The 27,324-nt window shown below is 46.9% G+C and overlaps 1 protein-coding gene across 4 annotated transcripts in view; it reads left to right on the top strand.

The window, feature by feature from the left end:
- Positions 1-27,324, top strand: part of ADCK1 (aarF domain containing kinase 1) — a 167,168-nt gene that overhangs the window by 50,641 nt on the left and 89,203 nt on the right. For all 4 annotated transcript variants that reach the window (XM_058429347.1, XM_032180252.2, XM_058429346.1 and 1 more), the window contains exons 2-3: positions 3,889-4,034; positions 7,285-7,368. In XM_058429347.1, coding sequence (XP_058285330.1) covers positions 3,900-4,034; positions 7,285-7,368 — 219 coding nt within the window. In that variant the 5' untranslated portion in view covers positions 3,889-3,899. The remainder of the gene's footprint in view (positions 1-3,888; positions 4,035-7,284; positions 7,369-27,324) is intronic.

Below are 27,324 nucleotides of genomic sequence, written 5' to 3'. Positions count from 1 at the left end.
ATGAGGTCTCCCTTTTTTTCTTCCCCAGGCTGGTCTTGAACTCTTAGGCCGAAACAATCCTCCCATTGTGGCCTCCCGAAGTGCTGGGATTATAGGCGTGAGTCACTGCCCCCAGCCAGGCACCTGCATTTTTTTTTTTTTTTTTTTGAGATGGAGTCTCTTTCTGTGGCCCAGACTGGAGTGCAGTGACATGATCTCAGCTCACTGCAACCTCCGCCTCCTGGGTTAAGTGATTCTCCTGCCCCTGCCTCCTGAGTAGCTGGGACTACAGGTGCACACCACCATGCCTGGCTAATTTTTGTATTTTTAGTAGAGACAAAGTTTCAGCATATTGGCCAGGCTGGTCTCGAACTCGTGACCTCGTGATCTGCCTGCCTCGGCCTCCCAAAGTCTTAGGATTACAGGTGTGAGCCACCGCACCTGGCTTGTTTTTTTTTTTTTTTTTTGAGATGGAGTCTCATTCTGCTGCCCAGGCTGGAGTGCGGCGGTGCGATCTCAGCTCACTGCGACCTCCGCCTCCTGGGTTCAAGTGATTCTCATGTCTTAGCCTCCTAAGTAGCTGGGAGTACAGGTGTGTACTACCACACCCAGCTAACGTTAATAGAGATGGGGTTTCACCACGTTGGCCAGGCTGGTCTGGAACTCCTGACCTCAAGAGATCCGCCTGCCTGGGCCTCCCAGAGTGCTGGAATTATAGGCGTGAGCTACCTCTCTTGGCCCAGGAATCTGCATTTTTGAAATGGCATCCAGGCTAATATTTTTTCAGGTGTTCCTCTGATTATACTTTAGAAATACTAGATTAGGAAATGAAGATTCCAAAGGGAAGAGCAATGGAATTATAAAAAAGGACTATTGTGGTGTTATTGGTTTCTGTCCGCTGTTCCTGGTTCATAACTCCCACAGCCCTTGTTACAGTTTTTGTTGGTGTGTGTTAGGCCTCAGGGCCAGGCCTTAGGAATCAGAATCTCTTTCCTGCCCTCCTCTCACCTGCCCCAAGGCAGGATTGTGATCTTTCCCCACCTTTCTGATTGTGGATCTTAAGCCCCTCCCTAGAGTAGGTTCTGCCCTATACACTGAGGGAAGGAATGCTGACGTCATGAAGCTTCCATAAAAACCCAAGAACCCAAGAGGGCTGATAGCTGAGCACTTGGAGACTGGCGGAGTGTGGTGCGCCTAGGGAAGTCCTAGAAGCTTCATGCCCTTACCCTGTAACTGACCCTGCACATCTGTTCATCAGTATCTTTTTTTTTTTTTTTTTTTTTTTTTTTTTTTGAGACAGAGTCTCGCTCTGTTGCCCAGGCTGGAGTGCAGTGGCGCAATCTCGGCTCACTGCAAGCTCCGCCTCCCGGGTTCACGCCATTCTCCTGCCTCAGCCTCTCCGAGTAGCTGGGACTACAGGCGCCCGCCACCACGCCCGGCTAATTTTTTTGTATTTTTATTAGAGACGGGGTTTCACCGTGGTCTCGATCTCCTGACCTCATGATCCGCCCGCCTCGGCCTCCCAAAGTGCTGGGATTACAAGCGTGAGCCACCGCGCCCGGCCTCATCAGTATCTTTTGCAGTCTCCTTTATAATAAGCCAGCAAACGTAAGTGTGTACCTGAGTTCTGTAAATTGCTGCAGCAGCTTGATCGAACACAAAGAAGGGGTTGTGGGAACCCCAACTTGAAGCTGGTTGGTCAGAAGTTCCAGAGACCTGGACTTGTGACTGATGTTGTGGGGGGAAGTGGGGGATGCAGTCTTGGGGACCGGGCCCTCAACCCGTGGGATCTGACAGCATCTCCAGGTAGTAGATGGTAAATATATATAGATGTATATATTTAAAAAATGTGGGTATATTATGAGGCATAAGTCAAAGTAGGCTTTAAAGAAAATGAATCGGGCGTAGTGACTCACACCTGTAATCCCAGCACTTTGGGAGGCTGAGGCAGGCAGATCGCCTGAGGTCGGGAGTTCGAGACCAGCCTAGGCAACATGGCAAACCCTGTCTTTACTAAAAATACAAAAATTAGCTGGGCATGGTGGTGGCCACCTGTAATCCCAGCTGCTCGGGAGGCTGAGGCAGGAGAAACGCTCAAACCTGGCAGGCAGAGGTTGCAGTGAGCCGAGATCGTGGCACTGCACTCCCGCCTGGGCGACAGAGCAAGACCCTGTTTCAAAGACAAATAAAATGAAGATAAGCTTGTTTGTAATAATAGTTTCCATACAAAGGGGAAACAGGCACAGAGCAGGGAGGTGACAGGCACAGACTCATTCCAGAGCAGAGGGATGAGGGTACAAGGCGTGCAAGGCTGGCGCCTGCAAGCAGCTTGGTGGCGTGCCGCTGCTCTCATGTGGCACCTCTCTCCTGGCAGCTGCAGCTGTGGTCATGGACTTTAGTCTGACATAAATTGCTCAGGAATTGAAGGGGAAGCACTCTGTTGGGTGCACTGGCCACAAAGAGTGACTGTGCAGCCACCTGGTGGACTGAGCAAGTACAAGTAGGGTGGGGAAAGGTCACATTGACCAGGAGTATGAATTTGAACAGATCAAATCAGCAGGTAGACATTAAGCCTCTAACTGTAAAACACTCCACAGGACTGTGAGTGGGCAGAGTAGTGACAGTCATGGTGTCTGCCCTCAAGGAGCCTCCATTCAAGACAAGGGGTAGTCTTCTTTTTTTTTTTTTTGAGACGGAGTGTCACTCTGTCACCCAGGCTGGAGTGCAGTGGCACAATCTCGGCTTACTGCAAGCTCCACCTTCTGGGTTCACGCCATTCTTCTGCCTCAGCCTCCTGAGTAGCTGGGACTACAGGCGCCCGCCACCATGCCTGGCAAATTTTTTGTATATTTTTTCGTAGAGACGGGGTTTCATTGTGTTAGCCCGGATGGTCTTGATCTCCTGACCTTGTGATCTGCTCGCCTCAGCCTCCCAAAGTGCTGGGATTACAGGCGTGAGCCACCACGCCGGGCCTCAAGGGGTAGTCTTCTGTAACCAAAGTAAATGTTTTGAAAATCAACCATACACAGAGGGCTCACCTGGCTGCTCCTGAGCAGCTGCCATTTTGGCTGTGGCCTGACCACTTTTGACCTGGGCGCAGTGGGCTAGTGATGCCTGTATGTGCATTGTGGTATCATGATAGACACAGTAGCGATGGTTAACCTGCTCTTCTGCTTTGCTTCTAAAATAACATTCTTCCTCTCTCCTGATCTCTTAGCCCTCTCTGCTTCTTTTTTGAGACAGGGTCTGGCTCTGTCACCCAGGCTGAAGTGTGGTGGCACGATCTCAGCTCACTGCAGTCTTCTCCTCCCGGGCTCAAACCATCCTCCCACCTCAGCCTCCTGAGTAGCTGGGACCACAGGCACGTGCCGTGATGCCTGGCTAATTTTTGTATTTTTCGTAGAGACGGGGTTTCGTCTTGTTGCCCAGGCTGGTCTGGAACTCCTGGACTTGAGCGATCTGCACACCTTGGCCTCCTAAAGTGTTGGTATTACAGACGTGAGCCACCATGCTCGGCCTCTCTCTGCTTTTCTTGTCAGCATTTATACCAGCTCTGATATTCTATAGTGATCTATCTGTGTAAGCTCCAAGTGGGCAAGAGCTTTGTTTTGTTCACTATCTTTCCCCATATCTAGAACAGTGCCTGGCACTGTGGAAGGAAGGACTTTGAGGACTGACTTGCCCCAGGTACTATGCTAAGGATTTTATGTACATTATTTCATTTTATCCCAACTACTTTTGAGGTAGGTATTATCCTGTTTTACAAACGAAGAAACTAAGGCTCAGTGAGATTAACGAAATGACCCAAGGTCATATAATCTAAGTGGTAGAGCTGGGATTTGAACTTCAGTTTGACTAACTATGAAACTCTTAACTGCTATTCTTTCTCAACTTTCCCTTTTTCTGCAGGATCTGGGGACATGGCCAGAAAGGCTCTCAAGATTGCTTCGTGGACCAGCATGGCTCTTGCTGCTTCTGGCATCTACCTCTACAGTAACAAGTACTTGGACCCTAATGACTTTGGCGCTGTCAGGGTGGGCAGAGCAGTTGCTACGGTAGGTTTTTCCCATTTGGGGGTAGCAGAGAAGCTGCAGGATTACTTGCAGGTGTTCATACGTGTAGCAGATAGATATGCCTGTTATACGTATGTGGAGATACTTGTATATCCTTACATGTGCAAAAGCTCCATCTGCACAGGTGTGTCCTCATATTCCTTTATTCTTGTACCTCAGGGGTTCCTGTGATCCCGAGGTAACATAGAATGGGACTGCACTGGGTCTGTGTTCTGAAGCCTTTACATTTTAGGTTCTGTATCTTATTTTGGCAACACACCAGGAGGGGCCGTACTCTTCAGCAAATGCATGTGCAAGGAGGACTTTACAGTTCTGATTAAATTCTACTAGAAAACTCAATCTCTCTCCAGTGAGCTAGGATGAATGGTTCCTGATGCAGGACTCATACCCAGATGGTCTAGCCCTCAGAGAACTTTGCAGGATCCCCTCCAGTCTCCAAACTGACGGAGAACCTGAGTTGAATATTTTATGTTTAGAGGTTTTCTCCGGTGGCTCAACAGGAACATCATCCTGGTGTGATCATGTCCTCTTAACTCTGCTGACAGCAACTTTCCCAGACATTCCTATAGAATTGTCCCATTGGTGGGTAGATGGCCACATGCCTCATGCTTGCTTTCCTCCTTTATCTGCTGCAGGATGAGCTCATGCTTTCTTCTCCTTCATGTAGATTCAGTCTGATGCACAGTCTATTGTGGTTGTCATCTCACCATCTTCTTAATACTCAGTGTTGTGAGGTGTCCTTTGAGCCCTGGCTCACAGGGGAGGGCACTGATATGCCTGTCCTCAAGGCTGAGCCGAGTCATAGAACCAATACCAACAAATAGACTTTGGATAATCAGGCTACGGAATATGAAACAATTCCCAAGTGTTTACCGAGTGCCTTACATGATTTGAAGGGCAGAAACAAACTGTCCCACCTAGACCCAGCTACGAAGTAGCTTCTGGTTGAGGAATGCCTACATGAATAGGTTAAAAAACAATAGAAATCCATGCATTGTGCCAAGATGGGTGATTCAGATGCCCGCTACTATGGTCAGACACTAGAGTGAGTGCTGTGGCCTGGGAGTCAGGATTGGTATCCTAGGGGTAGCAGGTTTTATTTTATGATATATATATATATATATATATGCATTTTTATTTTTGTTTTTATTTTTTTGAGACAGGGTCTTGCTCTGTCGTCCAGGCTGGGATGCAGTGGTGTGATACCCACTTACTGCAACCTCCACCTCCTGGGATCAAGAGATCCTCCCGCCTCAGCTTCTCGAGTAGCTGGGACCACAGATGCCTGACACCACACCTGGCCAATTTCTGTATTTTTTTGTAGAGATAGGGTTTTACTATGTTGCCCGGGATGGTCTTAAACTCCTAGTCTCCAGCAATCTGCCCACCTTGGTCTCCCAAAGTGTTGGGATTATGGGTGTGAGCCACTCTGCCAGGCCAATTTTACGTGTATGTGTGTGTGTGTGTGTGTGTATACACACATATATGGTTGAGTAATGCCTACAGGAATAGGTTAAAAAACAATCCAAATCCATGCATCCAAATCCATATATGTATATTTATTATTATTATTTTTTTGAGACAGAGTCTCGCTCTGTCATCCAGGCTGGAGTGCAGTGGCACGATCTCACCTCAGCTCACTGCAGCCTTCACCTCCTGGGTTCAAGTGAACACATCTGGCTAATTTCTGTATTTTTAGTAGAGAGGGGGTTATACCACGTTGGCCAGGCTGGTCTCGAACTCCTGACCTCAAATGATCTGCCGGCCTTGGCCTCCCAAAGTGCTGGGATTACAGATGTGAGCCACCACACCCAGCCCGTATATATATATTTTTAGACTAGTCAAGTGCAATAGTGAGAAGGGGAGAAACAGTAGAGCAAGGAGTTTGATCTGTGACTGACTGTGAACAATCAGTTGAGATAACTCAATACCTTCAGGCCAGCGAGAAGCAGGTTTTAAATGGAATCTTAGAGATTTGAATAGTTGGAAAGGAGGGAGGAAGATATGGATCAGGAATGGAATCTTAGAGATTCGAATAGTTGGAAAGGAGGAGGAAGATACGCTTTATAAACCAGCCACAAAGCTGCCCATTTTTTAAAGGCCAGAGCTCTGGTCTGGATTGTCCTTGAACACTACTCAGTGACCAAGTCTTGCTTGTGGTTGGTGTCCAGCAAGTGTATGTCGAATAGGATAAAGCTTTGTAGAGTGCAAAGGAAGAAACTCTTCTTAATATCAACTTTGTAAGTCCCTGAACTTCTAGGGTCTCAGTTACTCAATTCTATAAAGGAAGGTTTGGGGTAGATAATCCCTAAGGCCCTTCCATGCCTAGGATATCTTGGAGATTGGAATTTTCTGATTCACTCTGGATAAGGAAACACAGAATCAAGACTTATGCTGTTAGGGCCAGGCGCGGTGGCTTATACCTGTAATCCCAGCACTTTGGGAGGCTGAGGTGGAAGGATCACCTGAGGTCAGGAGTTCGAGACCAGCCTGGCCAACATGACGAAATCTCATCTCTACTAAAAATACAAAAATTAGCCGGGTGTGGTGGCATGTGCATGTAATCCCAGCTACTTGACTGAGGCAGGAGAATTGCTTGAACCTGGAAGGCAGAGGCTGCAGTGAGCCAAGATCGCCGAGATCATGCCAGTGCACTCCAGCCTGGGTGACAGAGCAAGACTCTGTCTTGAAAAAAAAAAAAAAAGATTTATACTATTAGAGCAAACATACATATAAAATAATAATGTTTATTTGTGATGTGGAGAAGTGGGCTAAGTTTACGTAACAGCTTTATTCAAGTAGCTTTGATTGAGCATTTACTCAATGTGCCTGGCAGTGTAGAAGGTGCTGTGGTAAGTGATGGACAGGAAGGACAAGCCCCTGTGCTTCTAGAGCTTAGAGTTTAAGCTTATAGGAAGAGACCGTTCATAAACAAGGAAACAAATGAGCAAGGTAATGTTGGATGGTGGTTTGTTATGATAAATAATTGAATGTTTCTGGTACAAGGGGCAATTTTAGAGTGGGCCCCTGCAGAGGTGGCATTTGCACAGAGTCCTGAGTGACAGGAGGAAGCTAGCTAGAATAAGATCCAGGGGCCGGGCATCTTAGGGATGGGACTGGCCACTCCCCCAGACATAGCAGCTGTGTCAGGGACCTGTACTGCGAGGTTTGGGCAGAGTAGTTGTACTTAATGTCCAGGTGCTAAGCTTTTCTCCACTGCCTTGGTTCACAGACGGCTGTCATCAGTTATGACTACCTCACTTCCCTGAAGAGTGTCCCTTATGGCTCAGAGGAGTACTTGCAGCTGAGATCTAAGGTAAGTAACCCGTGGGACCATCTGAGCCAGGCCAGGACTGGATAACCCTTGAACTGCTATGCTCAAGTGATCCTCTCACCTCAGCCCCCCAAAGTGCTGGGATTAAAGGCATGAGCCACTGCGCCCGGCCTAGGATTGGATAAATCCTGAAGCAGCTGCCTAGCCACGAAGCTTCCTGTGTACAGCTGGAATTGGGCAGAGGGCAGTGTAGGGGATTGAGGCTGGGGGCATTGGCCACTGAGGGTTTGGAAGGAAGGAGGGGAGGACCACTTCCTCCTTCACATAGAGGTTTCAGTGCTTCTGAGGGGTGCTGTCAGACTGTCATCAAGCTGGATGCCATGATACTGAGGTTATCAATTTGCAAGGTGCTGTGAGAGAGGCCAGTGTGTGTTTCTGGGGAGTACACGTGTCTGGGATGACTCAGGAGGGATGTAGGCTCTGTCCCACAGATAACTCAGCTGGCTTCTAAATGGTTTTGTCAGGCATCAGGCAAAACCCAATTGAAAGAGGTTACTTGCTGTCCTATCCTCTGAGGGCTACTCTGGGGCCTCTTGTAGGCCTCTGAGTCGAGCTGTCAACCCCAAACTCTCTGTCGTCACTTGGAACAGGGTAGTTGATGTTGATATGTGTTTAGATATCCCAGAGACTTGGGAGATCAAGCAAGAGGGCATTTTTTGTGGATATAGGTTGAGTTTGAGGTCAAGTGTAGATACCTTTGGCTTTTCCAGAGAGAGGTTTGTGATAGATTGGCATGTCTGTGCTCAGGCAGTCCCCTCAGCCAGGAATGCCCTTTGCCCCTTAGAAAAGTCCTCGTCATCCTTCTGGACTCAGCTCAAGCTTCCCTCTGTGGTGCTTTTCTTCTCAGTTTTCCTATGTGGATGGAATAATTAATTTCTAAATTTTTATTTAAACTTTTTATTATGGCAATTTCAACCATCCACAAGAGTAGAGAGAACAGTAGAATGAACTCTGGTGGAACGTCATATAGCTTCAGAAACTATCAACATTTTGCCCATCTTGTTAGTAATCTTTCCCCCCTTTATTTGTTCTTTTATTTTTTTATTTATTGAGACGGAGTCTCACTCCATCACCCGGTCTGGGGTGCAGTGGTGTGATCTCGGCTCATTGCAACCTCTGCTTCCTGGATTCAAGTGATTCTCCTGCCTCAGCCTCCTGAATGGCTGGGATTACATATGTACACCATCACCCTTGGCTGATTTTTGTATTTTTAGTAGAAACAGGGTTTAGCATGTTGTCCAGGCTGTTCTTGAACTCCTGACTTCAAGTAATCCACCTGCCTTGGCCTCCCAAAGTGCTGGGATTACGGGTGTGAGCCACTGTGCCAGGCCTGTTTCATTTATTTTTTTATTCATTCATTTATTTATTTTTATTTATTTATTTATTTATTTATTTATTGAGACAGAGTCTTACTCTGTGGCCCAGGCTGGAGTGAAGTGGTGTGATCTTGGCTGAGGCACTTCTCCTGCCTCAGCCTCCCAAGTAGCTGGAATTACAGGTGCAGGCCACCACGCCTGGCTAATTTTTGTGTTTTTAGTAGAGACAGGGTTTCGCCATGACAGCCAGGCTGGTCTTGAACTCCTGGCCTCAAGTGATCCGCCGCCTCAGCCTCCTGAAGTGTTGGGAAAACAGGTGTGAACCACCATGCCCGGCTTCATTCACTTAATTTCTTTTTTCCCAAAATATTTAAATGCAAATCTCAGGCATCACATTGTTTTGTCTGTAAATACTTTAGTATGTATCTCCAGTAGATAAGGACCTTTAAAAAAATATAACCAGAAGACCATGATCATACCTAACAAAACTGACAATTCCTTAATAATCTCTAATAGATAGTCCAGGTTCAATTTCCCTTGTCCCCAAAATGTCTTTCTCCTCTCTCTCTCTCTTTCTTTCTTTCTTTCTTTTCTTTCTCTTCTCTCTCTCTTTCACTCTCTCTCTCTTTCTCCTTCTTTTTTCCTTCCTTCCTTCCTTCCTTCCTTCCTTCCTTCCTTCTTTCCTTCTTTCCTTCCTTCCTTTTTTCTTTCTTTTTCTTTCTTTTCTTTCTTCTGAGTCTTGCTCTGTTGCCCAGGCTGGACTTGGCTCACTGCAACCTCCATCTCCCGGGTTCAAGCCATTCTCCTCCCTCAGCCTCCCTAGTAGCTGGGATTACAGGCACGCACCATCACGCCTGGCTAATTTTTGTATTTTTAGGAGAGACTGGGTTTCATCGTGTTGGCCAGGCTGGTCTCGAACTCCTGACCTCAAGTGATCCACCCACCTTGGCCTCCCAAAGTGCTGGGATTACAGGCGTGAGCCACCATGCCCAGCCCCAAAATGCGTTTTTACAGTTTGTTCAAATCTGGATCAAAATGTCCAAATAAGGTAGATATATTAAGGTTGACATTTTGTACATCTTTAAAAATCTATAACATTTCCTCGCTCTTCCTCTTTTTTGAGTTGTTTGTTGAAGAAACCAGATAATTTATCCTGTAGAATTTTCTACCTTCAGGATTTGGCTGATTGCATCTTCAAAGTGTTATTTAATGGGAAATACATTCAAATAGTACATAAATCAAAATATACAGTATTTGAAACATACAAAATGACCCTCCTACCCTTGTTCCTCAGGTACCCAATTTTCTTACCTGGAGGCAATTATTATTTCTTGTGCACCCTTCCAGAGATGTCTTCCTATTTGAATTTAATCATTTTATCTTTATTCTTGCCACAGACGATAGTTGGTTACATGCCTTTCTTTTTAGACTATCTGTTCCTTTAGATCAGGGATTGAGTCTTTGATTTGTTGATCTTGTATCTCTAGCGATGATGCGTAGGCCTGCGTTGATTTAATGTCTGTTTCAATGCCAGCCTGTACCCTGCCACCTCCCTACCTTTGGGGAGGTCCCAGACAGAGCATGAGGTTAATAGTTAGAAGACCCGAGTTTGTGGCTTAGCTAAGCCGGCTTTGGGAAATTCATTTAGCCTTTTGGAGATGCCATTTGTCATTAGAGATGGTTATGCCACTTACTCAGGATTATGTAGATAATATCTCAGTGCCTTGTGAAATAGAAAGCAGGTATCAAAAACAAGTCAGATGTCTCCTACAAGGTATGTTCCATGAGGACAGAGACTTGGTCTGTGCTGTGAATCTCCATGTCTGCAGCATCCATCACCAGGATGTGACAGGTCCTGAATAAAGGTTTGTTGAATGAACGAATGAATGAAATGTTAGTTTTTTTTTTTTTTTGAGACGGAGTTTTTGCTCTTGTCACCCAGGCTAGAGTGCAGTGGCGCAATCTCGGCTCACTGCAGCCTCCTCCTCCCGGGTTCAAATGATTCTCCTGCCTCAGCCTCCCAAGTAGCTGGGACTACAGGCACCAAAATGTTAGTTTTTATGGAGGATCTCAAAGTCCCTGCTTCTGAGACATAATTGCCCACTGCGCTTCCTTGCCCCTCTTTCTCCAGCTAACCGGTGCTATGGGCCTTGGCACCCACTGGTGTAACATTCTATGGAGAGCTTGCAGGCTCAGACACAGGGGCAAGGCCTCTGCTTTATGGAATCTGCAGAGGAGGCAGGTGATGGGTGTCAAAAAGACAGTTGCCTGTCACGTGTCACATGTAAGTCATCTGAAAGGCAGTGACACTGCATCTCCTGGAGAAGTTGGCAGTTTTAGGGGATGCAGTAAGGAAAGTGCAGACTGGCATTTGACAAGAGAGCAGCACGTGGTGTCTGTCGCCAGATTACAGGGCGTAGGCCCGTCTCTGGGAGTTGTGCCTGGGAAGGGGAAGCTGGCTGGCACTAAGAGCACGAGTAAATACCGCAGGAGTGTTTTCTTCCATTGGAGCGCTTATCACTTCTCGTTAGTGTGGCTGATAAAGGAATGAGTGAAGGGTAAAACATAATTATCTCAACTGTCAAGTCAGCATCTCCAGGTCCCAGAGTATGTCAGAGCCAGGAGGCTAACTCAGCAGGTGGTGACTTCGAGCACTTTCAAGGTTGGCGCAGGCAGGCTGGGATCTCAGTGATTCAGCTCTGGAACCAGAGGGCTGAGAGCCAACGTCAAGAAGTGTGTTCCAGAGGCATAGTGGCCCTTTGCTAGGCAGCCAAGGTGGTGGGGAAGGGCTCATGTGCTTTGGAGAACCAGATCCCTGGTGTTCAGGATGCTTATAAACTGAGATGTGCAGGCGCGGTGGCTCAAGCCTGTAATCCCAGCACTTTGGGAGGCTGAGGCGGGCGGATCACGAGGTCAGGAGATCGAGACCATCCTGGCTAACACGGTGAAACCCCGTCTCTACTAAAAACACAAAAAATTTTATCCACTACTCGGAGGCTGGGGCAGGAGAAGGCTGAACAGGAGGTGGAGGTTGTGGGACCAAATCCGGCACCCACTCACCTGGGACAGAGAAAATTAAAAAAACTGAGATGTGTGTGAGCTGGCTTATTCATAAAGCATACAGAAGTCACTGCTGGTGTAGACCTCCAGGAATGGGGCTGGAGGAGAGAAGATAGAGTTGATTCTGATGAGGGTTTGTGATGTAGTGGATATTTGTTAATTTTTCAGTTTAGAAGCCATTCTCATTTTGGGGACCAGCATATAAACTTTCCTCTGGGGAGCCACTGTATTGATGTACACTCTGTGAGTTTGGGAAGGGCTCACCCCACCCTTATTAGCCAGGTGATTAGTGGAGTCTATTCTGCCGGCCCTAGAGATTGATTCAGGAAACCTGAGCACCTGAGCCAGTTCTGGCCAGTGCGCAGGACTTTTCTGGGAAGAGCAGCTCCCTCTTTTCTGCTGAGTGAGCTGGGAGTGTAAGATCTTGGCTTGGAGCTGTTGGCAGCCATCTTTGCCACCATGAAGAGAAAGCCTGTCTGTGAATGAAGCTAGTATTGCAAAGAAATGCATAATTTTTCTGGGCGCGGTGGCTCACGCCTGTAATCCCAGCACTTTGGGAGGCCGAGGTGGGTGGATCACGAGGTCAAGAGAGCGAGACCATCCTGGCAAACATGGTGAAACCCCGTCTCTACTAAAAATACAAAAATTAGCTGGGCGTGGTGGCAGGCGCCTGTAGTCCCAGCTACTCGGGAGGCTGAGGCAGGAGAATTACTTGAACCTGGGAGGTGGAGGTTGCAGTGAGCTGAGATTGCGCCACTGCACTCCAGCCTGGCTACAGAGTGAGACTCCATCTCAAAAAAAAAAAAAGAAATGCATAATTTGAGTCCCTAGATCTACATCTAGCTGAAATGGAAGCTAGACTACTGCTGGAATTTCAGTTATATCTACCAGGAAATTCTTTTTTTTTTGCCTAAATCGGTTTTAGTTAAGTTTGCTGTTTCTTGCAGCCAAATGAGTCCTTATATACTGTGGATTCTTGGAGAAACATACTGGTGTTATTTTTTTTTTTCTTTTTCTTTTTTCCTATGGCCCTCAGTTTGCCACTTAAACATGCTGGGTCTTTTAAGCATAAATGGAGTTTTGATAGTCACGGGAGGGCCCATAACTCAAGGGAAGAAATGAAATTCAAAAATTTTAGCGCCTAAGGAGGGTGCAGAGAGGTTTGGATGGTGCTGGGTAGAATTGGAGCCATTTTGGATCTGGAGCCAGGTCCCCTGGCACCTAGTCCTGCTCCACTGCCAAGCACCTCTGCTTTTATTTTTTTAGTTTTTAAAAGGCTTTTTTTTTGAGCTAGAGTCTTGCTGTGTTGCCCAGGCTGGAGTGCAGTGGCGTGATCTCGGCTCACTGCAGCCTCAGCCTCCTGGGTTCAAGTGATTCTCCTGCCTCAGCCTCCCAAGTAGCTGGGACTACAGGTGTGTGCTACCATGCCCGGCTAATTTTTTGTGTTTTTAGTAGAGACAGGGTTTTACTGTGTTAGCCAGAATGATCTCCATCTCCTGACCTCATGATCTGCCCGCCTCGGCCTCCCAAAGTGCTGGGATTACAGGCATGAGCCACTGCGCCCAGCCCAATTTTTGTGTTTTTAGTAGAGATAGGGTTTCACCATGTTGGCCAGTCTGGTCTTGAACTCCTGACCTCAGGTGATTCACCTGCCTTGGCTTCCCAGAGTGCTGGAATTACAGACGTGAGCCACCATGTTTGGCCAGCCTCTGCTTTTCTATCCGCAAAATGATGGTGGTAGCCTTTGCCCCGTTCTGTTTATAAGAATGGAAATGAGAAGCTTTGCTTAATTTAACATTGTGGATTATTTAAACCAGCCAGAGACCATCACACCCGACTAATTTTGTATTTTTAGTAGAGACGGGGTTTCACCATGTTGGACAGGCTGGTCACAACCTCCTGACTTCAGGTGATCTGCCCTCGTCGGCCTCCCAAAGTGTTGGGATTACAGGCATGAGCCACTGCGCCCGGCCATTTAATTATTTTTATCACTGTGAACTCATGGATATTTATTTTATTCTATGGGGTCTATGTCCCATATATAATCCAGACAATACTTTTCCTTTATATCCCAAACAATCATTATTTTATTGCTCAAATGGTTCCACCTTTGACCACTGGGAGCTCTTTCAGGTTGGCTCCTTTTGATATGCCCCCAACCTATTTTGAGCACTGCCTTACATTCTTGTACTGAAAGATACTTCAGGCTTATCCTGTATTTTCCTTGCCCTGGAATCAATTACTTCTCCAAGGAGCCCTGGTTCCTGTTATTGGAGAATGGTATTTAGAAACCAAGATGTAGAGGTTAGGTATTCGTTTTGCTACTGGGGTACCATTGCTTCTAGGCCCTTCTAGGAGACAGAGTGAGGATATATATGTGTGTACACTCACTCACACATACACACACTTCTGTCTTTCTACTAAAAAACTAAGATTTTTTTTTTTTTTTTTGAGACATAGTCTTGCTCTGTCATGACCCAGGCTAGAGTGTAGTGGTGCGATCATGGTTCACTGCAGCTTCCAACTCCTGGGCTTAAGCTATCCTCCCACTTTAGCCTTCTGAGTAGTTGGGACTACAGGTGTGCACCACCATGCCTGGCTAATTTGTAGAGACAGAGTCTCACTATGTTGCCCAAGCTGGTCTTGAACTCCTGGCCTCAAGTGATCCTGATGCCTTGGCCTCCCAAAGTGCTGGGATTATAGGCGTGAGCCACCGTATCTGGGCAAAAAACTATGAAATGATGCTTATATCTCCAATTTTAGTCCAACACCACAGAGTCCATGTTAGCATTCTCCCTTTTTTAAATATCACCTGTTTCTCTGACAGTGATAAACCTGCCTCTTATCTACAATGTATTTCCTTATTTGTTTGACTCTCTTACACTCTAAAATAGTTAAGACTACTGAAGCATTCATGAGCAGAGACAATGGTCTAAAATAGGTGAGGTTGAATGAGTTAAGTTGGTATGGGAGCTGAGTTTGGAAAGGGGGGTTGATTGAAACATGTAGCCTTGGGGACAAGGTGATTTTAGCTGAGCATGATGGGTGAAATTTTGGAGATTGTCTATAAGAAAAAGATTAATTCAGTGTCACTGGACACTAGGAGAGTGAAGGGGCATAGTGGCAAATAGGATTAGAGCTAGGTCACAGAGGGACTCAAGGCTAGGTTTTAAGTCGTAGACAATAGGGAGCCATGGAAAATTCTCCAGTAAAGTTATTTATTAAGCCTTCAGTGATTGAGAATGCTTAAAGTTATTGCATCATTGATTTTTTTTTTTTTTAGACAGGGTCTTGCTCTGTTGCCCAGGCCAGAGTGCAGTGGTGCAATCTCTGCTCATGGCAACCTGCGTTCACTGCAACCTCTGCTTCCCAGGTTCAAGCAATTCTCCCACCTCAGCCTCCTGAGTAGCTAGGACTACAGGCATGCGCCACCACACCCAACTATTTTTTGTATTTTTTGGTACAGACAGGGTTTCACCATCTTGGCCAAGCTGGTCTCGAACTCCTGACCTCAAATGATCTGCCTGCCTTGGTCTCCCAAATTGCTGGGATTACAGGTGTGAGCCACTGTGCCTGGCCAATTTTTTTTTTTTTTTAATTAAATATGAGACAGAGTCTTGTCATGTTGCCCATACTGGTCTCAAACTCCTGGGCACAAGTAATCCTCCCACCACGGCTTCCTAAAGTGCTGGGATTACAGGCGTGAGCTACTGTACCCAGCCAGTTATTCAATTTTTTTTTTTTTTTTAACACCAGTGCCACTTGCCAAAAATATTTTTTGAGCTTCTGTGTTGGACAGTGGGTAGAAGTGTGTGAACCTGCATGTGTATATGTGTCTGTGTGCGTATGAGAGAGAACAAGAACAGGAAACTTTTCTTTTTTAAATCAGAGTTAAATGTTGGAGGTGACCTTGATTGCTACTTTGAGTGTGAGGTTTTTTTAGCTAAGCTCAAATTCTTGTTACCAGGTAGGTCCCTGGGCTTCTGTGTATCAGATGATTCAGGTCAGTAGTATGTGTTTGTTTGGTTAGTTACTATAGCGCCTAATATTTGGACTACAAGTAATGATTAATATTTTCTTCCTTGCCTGAGAGTCAGGGAGATGCAGGACCCTGCCAAGTGGTGATCAAAATTCATCAGCTTCATTACTGATAGACACAGAGCTGAGCATATAGTTTGGGATCTGGAGGAGGTGGGCTTGCTGAACTTCACCCCTGAATTTGAGAGGCTTACCTACCCAGGCACAGACATGGCTGGACAAGCCTCTCAGTTAGGGGACTGCCTCTTAGAGGAGGAAGGAACTGAAAATCAATGCTCTGCAGATAAGCAGATCCCAAACAGAGAGGAGAGAGGAAGGGGTGAGCTGAGCAAACTCTGTTTCTTCTCCTAAATTCCTTAATCTGATTGGTGATTATCTCTCCCACAAGGAGTGAAGGAGTGGGAGAGAGAGGTCAGGAGCGTTATGCATACTAGGGCTCCCTCTGCATTGTTGCGTGAAACGTAGGGATAGAATGTTCTCCTGTAGTATTGATTGTGGGAGGGGAGGTAGTTGTAAATTTGCTATAAGAACCATTTGTTTCTATCAAATTCTGCTAATCTTTACATTTGACTTTGTTTAGGAACATAGGGTGTTTTGGGTTGGAGTATGGGACAGCTATTTTGGTATTACTAAAATCTGCACTTAGAGGCAAGAGTCAGACACTGTCAACTTTTATTTTATTTATTTATTTTTTGAGACAGGGTCTTGCTTTGTTGCCCAGGCTGAAGTGCAGTGGCGTGATCTCGGCTCACTGCAGACTCGACCTCCTGGGCTCAAGCTATCCTCCTGCCTTGGCCTCCCAGAGTGTTGGGATGGGATTACAGGTGTGAGCCACAATGCCCGGCTGCCTTCAACCTTTAGAACCATGGGATATGGTAGAGTGTTTTGGAGAAAAAGGGACTCAAATTTCTGGCCTGTGGATATTGGTTGGAGGGCAGAGTAAGGGGCTAAGGTCGGGTGACAACTCTATAACTATTCCACTGCACTTGAGAAAGACATCTTGGGCATCAGCCAGCTCAAGCCTCTAATGTACACATGTGGAAGTGGCGTTCTGTAGAGGATGTGATTTCTTTTTTTTTTTTTTGAGATGGAGTCTCACTCTATCACCCAGGCTGGAGTGCAGTGGCGTGATCTCGGCTTACTGCAGCCTCTACCTTCCGGGTTCAAGCAGTTCTTCTGCCACAGCCTCCTGAGTAGCGGGGACTACTGGTGCGTGCCACCATGCCTGGCTAATTTTTGTATTTTTAGTAGAGATAGGATTTCACCATATTGGCCAGGCTAGTCTCGAACTCTTGACCTCATATGATCTACCCGCCTCGGCTGTAATCCCCAAAGTGCTGGGATTAATAGGCATCAGCCACCGCATCTGGCCAGTGATGTGATTTCTTACATCTCCAGCAGGTGTGTAGCACATCATGAATTTGATCTTGATGTTCAGATACTGCCCAATCTCATGTTCTTTGCACGTTATATTCTGTCGTTTCCCTGTATATCTGCTTCCCGTCTGGGGAAAGGCACCAAGTTGGACAGAAAGTAGACACAAAGATGCCTGTGCAGCAGCTCTTGCCAACTGGCTGCTGCTGCTGGAGTCGCTCCTCCTGCCTGTTCACCCTCCCTCCTCTGAGCCTGAGGCTCTGCTGCTGCCTGGGATGGATTTGGGAAACACCGGAGGAGGAAGAAGGGCAATAGAGCCACCTCCCTGAAGTTCCTTTACTCATTTAATCAATAAAACAGTTAACTCAACAAATATTTAGCATTCTCCTATGGAGGGGAGGATAGACCCTTCAAAAGGAATTGATAAGTGCTGGCTCTTTGCCTCAGAAAAGAGTTTCAACTCTGAAGCTATTGAACAACTGCCAGTTTTGAGGATAACCATCCTACCAGTTTAGTGAAGGTATAATTCACTAAGCATTTTAAAGATCCTGTTTGTCTGCAAAGGGAACTGCAGCAATGTCTGGTTCTTCAGGAATATTCCCTGAAACCTGGGATCTGGTCTGGCCAAACCAGGACATTTCTTCACCATCCTTCCATCCATCTATTACTTTAGCTAACTTTAACTGAGCCTGCTCTGTGTCAGGTACAGGGTGAGGCTGAGAGGAGAAAATGGGAAGTAAGACTCGATGTCTGCCCTCAAGTTGTCATAGTTGAGGGTCGGGGGGGCGGGCAGAAGGCATGAAATCACCAGCTACAGGACCGATTTGCCTGTTAGAACTCTGGCCCCTAGTCTGGAATTACTTCTCCTGATCCCTGACACCAGCTAACTTCCAGGCAAGGTGGGCGTGTTCAGGGGTAGCTTTTCTTGGGAGATGGGGCTGGGGTGCGTTCCTCCTGGAATAGTGTTCTGGGTCTCATTGAGCTATAGCTCCTTTGCACGTACAGCACCTGTCGACCTGGCATGGAATCTTTTCAGTGAGTTTTCAAGCCCTGTGCCTCTAGACCCGCTTTTGCTGCTTTCGTTTGTCATCACGGAATGTTTGCCTGAGAGTGTTCAGCATAGAGGAGGAGAGAAATTGAATCCTTGCTATCTTGGTGACTGGCTTTCTCGGAGTTTGTGATAATTTCTGCAGGAGCATGAGCTGCATTTAATTCGCTCTGGTTGGGTCATCTAAGGACCAGTTCTTTGGAATTAGGGAGACAGAGTCTGTGAGTCTAGCACCTCCTTTTTAGCTTTCTGAATACTGCATCGAAATCTGTGCAGTTTTCCGCAGTGGCCCTGACCTCAAAACCGTTCTGATTCTGGAGAATTCTGTAGGAATAGGTTCTTGAGCTTTGATGTGGCCTGGGGAGAAACTTGGTAGGGCCCATGGCCATCAGTGGGAGTCCTGGGGGTAAATGTGGTGGGCCTGGGAGAAAATGCGATTCTCCCTGGAGATTGGGCTCACTGTGTAGTGGCTTCTCTGTAAGTCCTAGGCAATCAGGGAAATGCCAGCTACCCTCTCAATTGGTCTAGACTTATTAGTTACCTAGGGACCATGGCCAACACCAGCATTTTATTTTTCCATATCTGTATACAGCTCGTATTTTAAAAAATGTGTAATATTTAAGACCTAAGACAAAGTGTAAAAAATAATTCAGTGATCACCCTCTTGCTCATTGCCCAATTTCAGAAATAGTACACTTTACCTATGCAGTTATATAGCCCGTGGGTACTTCTTCCCTGATTCCAGCTTTCTTCCTGCATATCCAGAATTAAGCAGTATTTTCAATTCATTGTTTATTATTCCCATACACTTCTTTATAACCAACTATTCAGGTATTTCTGTGATATTTTTCATCCTGTCAACACTTCTTCCTTTACTTGGCTTTGTTCTAAGCAAAAATATCTGTGAAATTACAGGTTTGATTTTCTCTCTCTATCTAATGCATATGCAAATAAATATTCTGGGTACCAGCTGAAATTGCCTCTTGTACCACCTTTTGCATACCATCACTGCTGCAAGGTCGTACTCTGAGAAACAAGGCTGCAGCATCCGTAGCAGATGCTGCTGGGCTATGCCCTGGCTTGCACCCACTCTTGCCTCGATCTTTACCCCTCTGCTTTTGGTTACTCTCTTTCCGGCTCTTCTCTTTTCCTAGCTCACACTGTTCATCTCCTGGGGCTGCTTTAGGATTGGAGATGCCTGATGTGATGGTATTTGCTGCTGTGGTTCTAAAGCAGTGATCTTTTCTGAAGGCCACAGCTATAATGAAACAAAACAACCCCCTGGGTTTTTGGTGATATGAGCCCGTTGCTGTGTGCTGGGCATCTCTCCATTCTGATCAGCACACAGTTCCTCTCGTGTGCATGTCTGCAGCTCCCTCACCTATGTGGGCTGCCTGGACACATGGGTGGGCTTCCTGCTACTTCAGAGCTGTCCTCCAGTGGCCCCTACCACCTGGTTCTACAGGGTAAGCAGAGCAGGCACAACACCCAGCTCTGCAGAGAAGGTCCTGCATTGTGAGGACCTACACTTCTAACAAGGCCCTCTATGGAGCAGGAACTGGAGTAACCCTGGTTTCAGCCTGCCCTTGCCCATCTCAGACCCTATCCGAGACCGACCCAGGCTGGGCTTTTCATTGCTGATGGCTTTTCCCACTGAAAACCTCCAGCAGTTTTCTGACCTGCCCTGGACTGGGTGCTTTGGAGCTGTTTCCACCTCTGCTGGAAATGGATGTGGCAACATGATGAGAGATGCGGGGTAGGCATAAGCTAGGACTTCCCTGTGGCTGAGGCAATTTAGTACTGGAGTGCATAGAAGTATCCTTGGTCTAGACTTATTAGTTACCTAGGGACCATGGCCAATACCAGCATTTTATTTTTCCATATCTGCATACAGCTTGTATTTTAAAAAACGCGAAATATTTAAGACCTAAGACAAAGTGTAAAAAATAATCCAGTGATCACCCTCATGCTCATTGCCCAATTTCTAAAATAATACCTTACCCATGCAGTTGTAGCCTATGGGTACTTCTTTCCTGAATCCAGCCTTCTTCCTGCATAACCAGAATTAAGCAGTATTTTGGATTCATTGTTTATCATTCCCATGCAACAAAGCCAAGTGTCCTTCACCCAAAACAGCTGTAAAGCAGCTTTCCAGAAACAGAAGAGATTTTATGTCTGTCATCAAGGTGGGAATGGGACAGCACCCAGGTGGTTCACAACCTGTCAGACAATCAGTCACCTGGGGAGCCTTATAAAGCACACATTCCTTGGTCCTGTACACTAAAGATTTATTGTCAGTGATTTTGAGCTAAGGCCTGGAAAGCCTCACTCTGGTGTCCAGGCTGGAGTATAGTGGCGTGATCATGGCTCACTGCATCACTGCAGCCTCTACCTCTTGAGCTCAATGGATCCTCCCATCTTAGCCTCTCGAATAGCTGGGACTGCAGGCTTGCACCACCATGCCTGGCTAATTTTTGTATTTTTTGTAGAGACAAGGTTTCGCCATGTTACCCAGGCTGGTTTAGAACTCCTGAGCTCAAACAATCCCCCAGCTTTGGCCTCCCAAAGTGCTGGGACTACAAGCATGAGCCCTGCCAAAAGCCATATTTTTAACGAGTTCATCAGGTGGGCTTCTACCAAGGTTTGAATGGGTCTCTCCAAGTTCATGTTTTAGAAACTTAATCTGCAAAGCAAGAGTGTTGAGAAGTAGGACCTTCAAGAGAAAATTAGGTCATAAGGGCTCTGCCCTCATGAATGGATTAATGCTGTTACCATGGGAATGGGTTCCTTTTGGGTACCTTTCCTCTCTGTCTCCACCTGCAATCCCCACCCTTTCATGGGCTCTCTTACTCTTCTACCTTCCACTATGGGATGACCCAGCAAGACGGCCCTTGCCAGATGTGGGTCTCTTGGTCATGGGCTTCCCAGCCTCTAGAACTGTTTTTTGTTTTTTTTTTTTTAAAGTGATCCAGTCTCAAGGATTTTGTTATAGCAGCACAAATGGATGAAGATGGCTTCTGCTGCACTGTACTTAGGGGTCTCTATTATTTCATTTAATTTTTACAGTAGCCCTATGAGGTAAATACCGTTGTTATCACCTCTATTTTACAGATGAAGAAACTGATGAACAGACAGATGGAGTGACTTGTTCAAGGGTCCACAGCTAGCAAGCGGGTGTACTAATTTCCTGTGATTGCCACAACAAATTACCACAAATTGGGTGGTTTAAGGCAATAGAAGTTTGTTCTCCTACATTTCTTAAGGCCAGAGGCCCAAAATCAAAGAGCCCCCAGGACCATGCTGCTGGTGGGAAGCATTCTAGGGAAGAACCCTTCCTTGCCTTTTCTGGTGGTACCAGGCATTCCTGCGGCTGCATCACTGCAATCTCTGCCTCCAGCTCCTCTACCTTCTCTCTCTTATTTTTTTTTTTTTGAGACGGAGTCTTGCTCTGTCATCTAGACTGGAGTGCAACTGTGTGATCTTGGCTCACTGCAACCTCTGACCTCCAGGTTTAAGCGATTCCCCTGCCTCAGCCTCCCGAGTAGCTGGGATTACAGGTGCCTGCCACCTTGTCCGACTACAGGAGAATCAACTAATTTTTTGTATTTTTATTAGAGATGGGGGTTTCACCATGTTGGTCAGGCTGGTCTCGAACTCTTGACCTTGTGATCTGCCTGCCTCGGCCTCACAAAGTGAGCTGCCGCACCTGGCCTACCTCTTGTTTTTAATAAGGACAACTGTCCTTATTGGATTTAGGGTCCACCTGGGCAATCCAGGATGATCTCATCTTAAAAATTATTATTATTATTTATTTATTTTTTTGAGATAGTCTGGCTCTGTTGCCTAGGCCGGAGTAGACTGGTACAATCTCTTCTGCCTCCTGGGTTCAAGTGATTCTCCTGCCTCAGCCTCCCGAGTAGTTGGGATTACAGGCATGCATCACCATGCCTGGCTAATTTTTGTATTTTTTGGTAGAGACAGGGTTTCGCTGTGTTGGCCAGGCTAGTCTTCAACTCCTGGGCTCAAGTGATCTGCCTGCCTTGGCCTACCAAAGTGCTGAGATTATAGGCGTGAGCCACCATGCCCAGCTTCATCTGAAAAATTCTTAATTATATCTGCAAAGACCCTTTTTTCTGAATAAGGTTACAGTCACAGATTCCAGGGGTTAGGACATGGACATATTGTTTTGGGGGCCACCATTCAACCCACTGCAGGAACTTAGATTTAATGCCAAATGGTGCAGCTCCTCAGGCCGTGCCTATAACCACTCTACTCCCTGGCTCACTAATCTGGACTAGATGAGCTCCCAGGGTTCCTCCAGGCCAGTGGTCCATACAGCATGGGGTTCCGTGTTGTATCAGGGCATCAGAGGCATCTGTCAAGCCTCGAGACATCAGTGTTTTTTTCTCCACCTCTCTCCCATCCCCTCAGCCCTCTGCAATTTCTCCTGAAACCCTTTGGGCTGTTCATCTTGGACTCAGAAAATTCCCATGCATTAACATGTTGACAAAGTTAGGCTGCAGGTGCTGTGAGGACAGACTCATACTGGCTTGGATGAGATGTGTTTCTCTTGCCTCAGTGGCCACAGCTCCAAAATGGGAATTGCTGGAATAGCAGGGCTAGATGGAAGGCCGTAATATAACTAATAAAATTGACGGAAGGCACTCCGCAGCTGTAAGGGTGATCGAGATGCTTGTTAACAGCAGTAATAATCTAATAGCCTGTTCTTGATTTCCCACTTCTCACTGTCTTGGCCCTAAGCAGCTATTTTCTACCAAATTAAAATCCACTCAGCTCTCTTCCTGTCCCTGAATAAAACTACCCTCAAAGCCTTGCCTGTTACAGCAAGACTTTTTAATAGACTTTTCCTTGTAGAACCATGAGACATATGTCCAATTAGCTGAATAACTTCACTTAAATATACAAATAAACTGTTGACTGATAACAGCAAGACATATGTGAAGTTAATTTAAGGCAAGGTGGTTCAGGAACTGGGGTGCTGTCCCTCCCACAGCCCCAATCTGTCTTTAAGCTTCTCTTCCCCCCAATCTATTATTATTATTTTTGAGACAGGGTGTCACTCTTGTCGCTCAGGCTGGAGTGCAGTGGTGCAATCATGGCTCACTGCAGCCTGGACTTCCCAGGCTCAGGTGATTCTCCCACTTCAGCCTCCCAGGTACCTGGGAATATAGGCACTTGCTGCTATGCCCGGCTAACTTTTTGTATTTGTAGTAAAGATGGGGTTTCACCATGTTGTCTAGGCTGGTCTCGAACTCCTGGGCTCAAGCTATCCACCTGCCTTGGCCTACCAAACTGCAGGGATTACACTTGTGAGCCACTGCACCTGCCCCTACTCCAGTTTTTTGCTTATGGAAAAGATCTTTATCCCCTAACCCCCAACACGTTATAGGATGAAGGGGGATGTCTCTCTGCCGTGCCTGGTCACAGTGCAGAGTATCTAAGCCACTATTCATCCTGCCAATTGTTCAGTGATATTTATTGAATGCCTACTATGTTCCAGGCACTGTGTGGGGTGCTGGGTGTACAATGGTCTGTTCTTGGGAGGACAAGAGGTAATTCACAATGATGGGACTCAAAAGCACATCCGCTCCAGGAGGACAGGGGACTTGTTTGTATTGCTTGCTGCTGTGTCTACAGCACTAAGAACAGTGCTTGCCACACACACAGTGGTCTCAGTGTACACTTTTCAGGAAATCAATGTGGGGCTAAGTAAACAAGGTCATTTCAGCTCTTGCTGAGTGCCCTAAAGGAGATAAAATGTAGTCATGGGATAAAGAGGGGCTGAGGGAGAGGCTGGGAAGGGCTCTCTCCCATGATGTTTTTCAGCTGAAACTGAAGAGTGATCAAAGAACTAACAAGTGAAGGGCTGCGGGGAGACTGTTAGAGGAAGAGGCAGGGCTGGCCATGTGATTACGGGGACTAGTGCAAAATGAAAATGCTGGGCCCTGGCTGGGCGTGGGGAAGCCTCTCTTCCCATGGCCCTACTGCCCCAACCTTCAAAGGATGCGCAGGTCCCGGGAATGGCAAGCTGTGTGCTGGGGCGTGCTCAGGATCTGGATGGGGGTGGGTGAGAGGTGCCTGCCAAGCTGTGTGCTCAGCTTGCTGTGGCTGTTCTAGTTCAGGATGGGGCTGGATAACACGTGGCACCTGTGTGACCCCAGCCCTCCCCATACCTGTGTCAAGGCTACCTGCAGGGATGGAGAGCAATGCATAATGCAGGCCTCCCTTTCCTGGTGCACTGGTTGCAGAGAGCAGCAGTGATGGCAGGTAGAAGTAGGGAGGTGGGGCCCGACGTGGTGGCTGACCTGTAATCCCAGCACTCTGGGAGGCCGATGCAGGTGGATGACCTGAGATCAGGAGTTTGAGACCAGCTTGGGCAACATGGTGAAACTAAAAATACAAAAATTAGCCAAGTGTGGTAGCACGCGCCTCCTCAGCTACTCGGGAGGCTGAGGCAGGAGAATTGCTTGAACCCGGGAAGTCGAGGCTGCAGTGAGCTGAGATTGCACCACTGCACTCCAGCCTGGGGGACAGAGTGAGACCCTGTCTCAAAAAAAAAAAAAAAAAAAAAAGAAGTAGGAGGTGGGCAGGAGCTGGGGTACTGGGGGCAGGGAATGGTCAGCCAAGGAGGTGAGACTGTGTGGAGCTGAATCTCCTGGCACACCTTCCTTTGTCCCATCAGACTTCACTTCCAAAACACAAATTCAAAAGTTTCAAATTCAAGAATAGTTTGAACCAGGGAGGTGGAGGTGGCAGCTACTAATACAGTAGCTTTCTATGACTGTATTAGTTTCCTGTGACTGCTCTAACAAATGTTCACAAACATAGGGGCTTCAAACTATACATTCATTCTCTTATAGTTCTGGAGGTCAGAAGTCTGGAACAGTTCTCACTGGGAGAAAATTAAGGCGTCAGCAGAGCTGCGATTCTTCTGGAGGCTCTAGGGGAGAATTCTTTTCCTTTTTTTTTTTCTTTCCATCTTGTAAAGGCTGTCTACATTCCTTGGCTCATGGTCCCGTTCCTCCATCTTCAAAGCCTGCGACATCTGGCTAAGTCCTTCTCCCCCTCACATCTCCCTGGCTCCCTTCTGCTTTTCTCTGCCACTTATAAAAGCCATGGTGATTACACCAGGCCAATCTGAGTAATTCTGGATAATCTCACTGTCAAGGTCAGCAGATTAAGAAATTAAACTGGCTGTGTGTGGTGGCTCACACCTGTAATCCCAGCACTTTGGGAGGTTGAGGGGAGTGGTTCACTTGAGGTCAGGTGTTCAAGACCAGCCTGGACCACACGGTGAAACCCCGTTTCTACTAAAAATACAAAAATTAGCCAAGCATGGTGGTGTGCACCTGAAGTCCCAGCTACTTGGGAGGCTGAAGCACGAGAATAGCTTGAACCAGGAAGGTGGAGGTGGCAGTGAGCTGAGATGGTACCATTGCAGTCCAGCCTGGGCGACAGAGTGAGACTCAATCTGAAAGAAAGAAGGGCGGCAGGGAGGGAGGGAGGGAAGGGAAGGGGAAGGGAGGGGAGGAGAGGGGAGGGAAGAGGGAGGGAGGGAGGAAGGGAGGAAGGAAGGAAGGAAGGGGAAAGAAAGAAGCCTTCATTTCTTCTGCAATCTTCATTCCCTGTGCCATGTAAGGTAACACATTCATAGATTCCAGGGAGCTGGACATGTACATCTCAGGTGGCAGGGGCATTATTCCGACTTCCACAGTGACTGCAGGGCATTAAACCACACGCGCAGGCCTTCCTAAGTGCAGGGCAGCTGCATGCCCTTGAAGCCAGCCCTGGAGAGGGAAACTACAAGCCTAAAAGCCCCGATGCAGCAATGAACTTGGCTCACTGAAGGACATGGAGGGAGACCCGAGTGATAGACTAGAGTGAACAATAGGGCATGTGGTACAAAATGAGACGAGAGAGACTGGCACAGAACCCCATGCTGTATGGACCACTGGCCTGGAGGAACACTGGGAGCTCAGGTCAAGAACACAGGGCCTCCTGGGCCACAGTGAAGAGTTAGGAACAGCAGGCTGGAATCTGCTATTGGATCTTTAGGGGAAAAACAACTCTATATAAAAAATTTCAAATGTAATTAAAAAGTGTGGAGAATAATAGGCTGAATCCCTATACCTGGCACCTAGATCTAAAGTTTGCCAGGCCAGGCTTAGTGGTTCAGGCCTGTAATCCCAGCACTTTGGTTGGGAGGCTGAGGTGGGTGTGTCACTTGAGGTCAGGAGTTCAAGACCAACCTGGACAACATGGTGAAACCCCATCTCTACTAAAAATACAAAAAAAAAAAAAAAAAAATTAGCCAGGGTGGGTATATGCCTGTAATCCCAGTTACTTGGGAGGCTGAGGCAGGAGAATAGCTTGAACTTGGGAGACGGAGATTGCACTGAGCTGAGATCACAACACTGCACTCCAGCCTGAGTGACAGAGTGACACTCTCTCAAAAAAAAAAAAAAAAAAATTTGCCAGGCCAGGCATTGTGGCTCATGCCTGTAATCCCAGCACTTTAGGAGGCTGAGGCAGGAGTATCACTTGAGGCCTGGGGTTCTAGACCAGCTGTAGTCCCAGCTACTTGGGAGGCTGAGGCAGGAAGATTGCCTAAGCCCAGGAGTTCGAGGCTGCAGAGAGCTACGATGGCACCATTGTACCCCAGTCTGGGCGACTGAGTGAGATCCTGTCTCTGTAAAACAATCAAACATGACACACAAACAAACAAAAAATTTGCCATAATTCTTTCATCATTATTATTATTTTTTTGCTGACAAATTTAAGCAAATTTTAGAAATCATGGCATTTCACCTGTAATTTCAGTGTGCATCTCTAAAAACTGATATTTTTCTAAGTTATCATGTGATTATCTCAGCTAATGATATTAACAGGAGTTCTTTTTTTTTTTTTTGAGACGGAGTCTCGCTCTGTCGCCCAGGCTGGAGTGCAGTGGCGCAATCTCGGCTCACTGCAAGCTCCGCCTCCCGGGTTCATGCCAGTCTCCTGCCTCAGCCTCTCTGAGTAGCTGGGACTACAAGGCGCCCACCACCACGCCCAGCTAATTTTTTGTATTTTTAGTAGAGA

The sequence above is a fragment of the Hylobates moloch genome, unplaced genomic scaffold (genome assembly GCF_009828535.3).
Source record: "Hylobates moloch isolate HMO894 unplaced genomic scaffold, HMol_V3 SCAFFOLD_16, whole genome shotgun sequence".
Classification (NCBI taxonomy): domain Eukaryota; kingdom Metazoa; phylum Chordata; class Mammalia; order Primates; family Hylobatidae; genus Hylobates; species Hylobates moloch.
The sequence above is the reverse complement of the archived record's forward strand: the minus strand, read 5'-3'. Positions and strand labels throughout refer to the sequence as shown.